This window comes from Lepidothrix coronata, unplaced genomic scaffold (assembly GCF_001604755.1).
Source record: "Lepidothrix coronata isolate B3197 unplaced genomic scaffold, Lepidothrix_coronata-1.0 Scaffold80, whole genome shotgun sequence".
Lineage (NCBI taxonomy): Eukaryota > Metazoa > Chordata > Aves > Passeriformes > Pipridae > Lepidothrix > Lepidothrix coronata.
The window spans coordinates 912,476-918,194 of record NW_016690260.1 but is presented as its reverse complement, the minus strand read 5'-3'; the positions used below and the strand labels follow the sequence as shown (position 1 = coordinate 918,194).

The following is a 5,719-nucleotide window of genomic DNA, read 5'->3' as shown; positions in this document are numbered from 1 at the left end:
CAGCTGCCACTGGAGACATGCCAGCTTACCAGATTCGAACTCCCACTACCACCTTACCTCAGGGAGTGGTCATGGCAGCCTCACCAGGGACTTTGCATAGTCCTCAGCAAATGGCAGAAGAGGCAACACGCAAGAGAGAGCTGAGACTTTTGAAAAATAGGTAAGACTATACAACAATTCATAGTCAGGTTCAAAAAAAACCCCCAAAACCTTCTAATGAAATTTTCTTCTTAAGGTCATGAGCAGTGCTTGTAATTAATGAAGGGAAGGCAGAAAATTCTTTGTCAGTCATCCCACGTCCTTACAGCATAGAGTACTGGCTGTTGACTCTGGAAAGCTAGAGTTGACTGTATCCCCATGGATTTTTAGTTTGAAAATAGTATGGTAATGCAGAAATAAGTATCAGATAATTTTTGTGATGATCTGGACTTATGCTTTTTGTTGAATTTTAATTCCCCTCCTCCCTACTTCTGACAGTAAAGTGAACAGGATGGGCTTTTTCATTTTGAAACATCCCAGCAAAAAATTGGTTAGGAAAATATCTGAGGACCTCATTAGCAGCTGTCCATTAATGATGCTATGAAGAGTTCTTATTCTAGGATGGAATGATAATTATAGACTTTCCTAAATACTTGACTACTGGGATAAGTTACTTTGCAGTGCCCCTGTCATTTTGTGAGGCATATTGTGTGAGGTGGCTGTATATTTTTTAATTAGTTGGCATGGACTTGACTGAATGTTGTAAATATCAGTCTTTCTCTGTGCATTCTTCTTTCTATTCTTAAGGGAGTCTGTCTTTTTTTAAATGTGTAGCCATCTCTATCATTGGCAGATTAGTAGAAGAAATATTCTGCTGTGCAGATCTCTAATATACTGACTAACCACTTGCCTTATGATTGAATTAATGGTATTGCTTTGCTCTCATGCCTGTCCTTTATTTTAAATTACTCATGATAATCACTGCATTGCTGCGCTTCCTTTTGTTTCTCCTCTCTTCAGTTTTAAAACTAGTGCCTATGCTATAGCTCATAACTTGCTGAAACATTACTCTCATGGTTTGACAGTTTATTATGTTCCAAGGTGGTAAAGGAGCGGATTCCCAGTACTTCTGATATTTCTTCTGGAATTGAATGCTTGTTTAGTCACATGCTCTGAAAACACTATTTAAAGTGTTTAGCTTCAATATAACAGACTTCTGAGCAGAACTATGAGAATGGCTTCAGGCTATCATATGCCACTAACAAAAAATACAGACCCATGTGAATGTGCTCAGATGGCCAGTTCTAAAATGCTAATTGATTGTATTTGTTAAGGCTAAAATTTTACTGTACGTTCTTACTTTAAGGTAAAAACTTAGAGCACTTAGTAAGCTTGGCATCTAGCTTTTTATCTGAAGAGAGTAGTGTTATGCTTGTGTTTTCTGAAAGTAAATTCTTTGGGTTTGGTTTTAAGATTTTGATGGCAGAAGACAATGCTCCCGATAAACACACAAAATGGAATGTGACTGGAAGAAGAAATGCTGCTTTCCATCCTAATGTTTAGTACAATTCAAGTCAATACATTATCATTTACTCACTATTTTTCTCAGTTCTTCTGTGTATTAGTTCCATCTTCAGATTTGGTGATGCTGAATTAGTTTCAAGTTCTAGTTGTTTTGAATTGTATTTTAACTATGTTATTGCTTTTGGCTGTTACCTTATGTTCTGTTTGTGCAATCCAGCAGTTGGTTGTTGTTGTTGTTATTGTGGAACCACAGGGATTGCAGGTAATTGCATTTATCCAGTCTTTGCCATATTGTGGCTGTTCCTGTAGTCATTTGCCTTGTATTGGTTCCAGGGAAGCTGCCAGAGAATGTCGCAGAAAGAAGAAAGAATATGTCAAATGTCTTGAAAATCGTGTGGCTGTGCTTGAAAACCAAAACAAGACTCTCATTGAGGAACTCAAGGCCCTCAAAGATCTTTATTGTCATAAAGCAGAATAACTGTCTTTCATTTGGACCTCGTTTATTATGAACTTTAATCAAGGCATGAGAGGAAGCAATTCTACAGATTGCCATATGAACTTGAGAAAGAGACACTTGAGGCCCTTGTGGAACCCAGTTTTGCTTAGTGTTATCAGACTGATTTGGGAGATATTCCAAAATTTGGAATTCTGTCATAGTCTCCATACTCTGCTGAGCTTTCTAATGGCATGCAAATGGCTTTTTTGTTTGCACTTTTTACTTCTGCTTTTTGCAGGGAAGCTGCTAAAGAATGTCGACGTCGGAAGAAAGAATACATAAAATGTCTGGAGAGTCGTGTTGCAGTGCTAGAAGTTCAGAACAAGAAACTTATACAGGAGCTTGAAACCCTAAAAGACATTTGCTCTTCCAAAACAGATTAGTAAAAATATTTATTATACTGTGAATTAAGATATGTCCAGTTGCTTTATAAGACAATACATAGCCAATGTGAATTATGGCTTTCTCTTTGTGTCATTTATATTATATTCCAACTCCTAACATTCCTGAATGCTTTCCTGCTTTTTGTCAATTCATAGCTCTAATTTCAGGTTTTTCATGCTCCTCCCTTCCGTCTCCCAAGGAGCCAAATGTTAAAAAATATATCAGAGTAAAAAAGCGCATAATTTCTAAGAGCTGTTTCTTTGCCATATATTTACATACTACTTTTTACATGTTACTGAGTGTCCTGCACATAGAAAATATTTTACAATTGTTTTAGATGAATTATAAAGATGATGCATCCAGTAATATGAGAAAATCAAACCACCCAAGGTATCTCAGGAAAGAGTTTATAAAAGAATGTTATGATTATATGTATGTATACTAGCATACTAGTCTACAGATGATTTTATGGCATATTTTTATATTAGTTGCTTTGTGGAAAAAAAGTATTGTATTGCTGTCACTGAGTGCCATGGTTAAAGATAGTTTTTAATAGAACCATGTTGTTTAACCTGTGTAGTGTCTGATTTCCTTTAAAAACCTGGTTGAGTTGCTTTAAAAGCCATGAGTATCTGGAAGAGGACAAAGGAAAAAAACCACACCTAAGCTCATGACATGATGCTAAGCATATTGTAAATACTTGTAAGAAGCTCTCTGTTATATGGCTGCTATCTAAATTTTCTGTAGTCTGCAGAATATTTGATTTATTAGAGGTCTGTATATCCAAATTTAAATTTGCATCCTAAATACTTCACATTCTTGATTCTGTACACCTGTGGACAGTTGCCTATAGCGAAGACTGATGGTGTAGTTTTTTCACAATTTCAGCAAACTACTGAGCGATGATAAAGGTGTCCTAAAGAAGGAAGCTTTCCAATAAACAGTAGCTATTTGCTGATTCACTGGGTTTTGAAATAGCCCATAGGTGAGAGCTGAAGATCTTTAAAATAAACCCATGTTTAAAGTAGATTACAGCTCTAGTAAATACAGAATGTGCCACTTTCCATTGTGCTTTGAAAGAAAATAGTGCTTATGCAAAGTAGCTTCTGGGTATTTCTTTAATTCAGGAGTGATCTAATTGTTTGTTGGCCAGTACATCTGTGAGGAGAGTATTTGGGAGCTTTGCTGGAACTAATAGCACCATTGCCTTACTGATGTGGTAGGAAGAAAGGCTTGGTTCCTACTTAATTGGCTTTACTGAGGGGGGAGTGTGTGTATGTGGAGGGGAGGAGGGATGGAATCATACTGAAGTCACTGAGACTTCTTAATTTAATTTAAACTGAATTTGCATTTAACCCATTCACTCTGACCCTGTTGGGATGGGTTGGTTTGTGTATATCTTTTTTTCTTGTTTCCCAAATTACTTGGAATACACAGGATAACTTTCTCGAATCTTTTGAAAGTCCTATTAGGTACATAAGGGAGACTGTTTGTAAGAAGAAGTCTTCTCTCTCACTTCTTGGGGCCACATCAGTTGATTAAAGAGGAAACAAGCTGCCTTTTGGCCCCTAGGGCTCTGCTGCAGCTCTGGAACAAAAGTAAAGTAAACTTTGAAATATCTGCTTCACTGGAACACTTCCAGGTATGGGATATCCACAGCTTTGCTGGGCAACCTGTTCAGTGCCTCACCACCCTCTGAGTAAAGAATTTATTCCCGACATCTGATGTGAATCTTTCCTCTTCCGGTTTAAAAATCATCCACCCTTGTCCTATCATTGTCTGCCTGTGTAAATAGTTGCTTTTCTTCTTTTATATACGCCCTCTTTAAGTACTGAAAGGCCCCAGTGAGGTCTCCCTGGAGCCTTCTTTTCTCCAGGATGAAGAAACCTGGCTATCTCAGCATATTTGCATAGAAGAGATTCTCCAGCCATGTGATTATGTTCGTGGCTTCCCTCCAGACCTGCTCTAACAGGTCCATGCCTTTCTAGTGCTGAGGACCCCAGAGCTGGATGTAGGATCTCACAAAGGCATAGGAGAGGGGCAAAATCTTCTCCCTCCTTGCTGGCCATGCTGTTTTTGATGCATCCCAGGATGGAGTCGGCCTTCTGTGCAGCCATTGCAGAGCACATTGAGTCATGACCAGCTTTTCATTCATGTCCTTCTCTGCAGCACCTCACACTTGGACTTGTTGAACATCATGAGGTTCTCATGGACCCACTTCTCAAGCTTGTCCAGGCTCCCCATCCTTCTGTTGTGTCAACTGCACTGCTCAGCTTCGTGTCCCCCGCAACTGTGCCGAGGGAGCACTTGATCTCACTCTTTATGTCATTGATAAAGATACTAAAGAGCACTGGGCCCAAGGCAGAATCCTGGGGGACACCACTTGTCACAGGCCTTGACCTGGGCATAGAGCCATTGACCACAACTGTCTGGCTGCATCCATCCAGCCAATTCCTTATGCACGGAGTAGTCCACCCTATTTTTAAAACATTTGATTAATGTTTATTTTTTATTTAAATGATTACTTGTTGGAGGGGGTGTTTTGTTAATAATGGAAGCTAAACGCAAATGCTCCTGGCATATGGTCATTCTGGAAAATTCCATTTGATTTGTTTATCTGCACCAGGGAGAAATATCCTATTTCAGAGAAGCAACTGCAGAAAAGCTGGCTCATTTAGGCTATGACTAGGAAAAAAGGAAAAGTTTTTATGATGCATTATTCTTTCATTCTCAGTAATTCAGTTCTGTATAACAATTTTGAAAGAATTAGCAACACACAATTCTGTATTTTAAAGTAAGAATGAGCAAATTTGTTGTTGAATAAGAACATTTTAAATCTACAGTTGGTAAAAGGAGAACCAAGATGTGATGAAGGAAATAACTTTTGTCAAAATGGGCAAAGGCAGGTGTGCGCTAATGCCAAGAATCCGCTGTCAGATTACTACTTAAAGGAATAAACCCTGAAAAGTTCTGAATTGGATTGAGAGATGTACACTGGAAACTTTGAGATACTTACTTGAGATTAAATAAAGATTTGAAGGAAAAGTCTGTGTACCACTGGGGTTTGTCAGAGAAATAATACCAAAAAACTTAGGTTCCAAAATACTTCAGTGAGATGGGAATGCTGTAGCTGTGGATCTCTGTTCAAGAGGTGTGTCAGAGGATTAAAGCAATAGATAGGATATATGCTAGGATATAGAAATCAGTTTAGATTGCAAAGGAAAATAAATGATAAAGTTTTCATTGAGTTTATTTTTTCTCTTTAAAGTGTCAATTTAGCCCTCTCATGTTTTAGATCAGTTGTGGGACTCAATTTGTTCTACATCAGTGTCCTGG

The 5,719-nt window shown here is 38.2% G+C and overlaps 1 protein-coding gene across 8 annotated transcripts in view; it reads left to right on the top strand.

Moving 5' to 3' along the window:
- Positions 1-5,385, top strand: part of CREM (cAMP responsive element modulator) — a 37,899-nt gene extending 32,514 nt beyond the window's left edge. For 5 of the 8 annotated variants that reach the window (XM_017820220.1, XM_017820221.1, XM_017820218.1 and 2 more), the window contains 2 exons: positions 4-160; positions 1,837-5,385. In XM_017820220.1, coding sequence (XP_017675709.1) covers positions 4-160; positions 1,837-1,981 — 302 coding nt within the window. In that variant the 3' untranslated portion in view covers positions 1,982-5,385. The remainder of the gene's footprint in view (positions 1-3; positions 161-1,836) is intronic. The other 3 variants (XM_017820219.1, XM_017820223.1, XM_017820226.1) reach the window with 1 other exon arrangement.
- Positions 5,386-5,719: the final 334 nt, after the last annotated feature.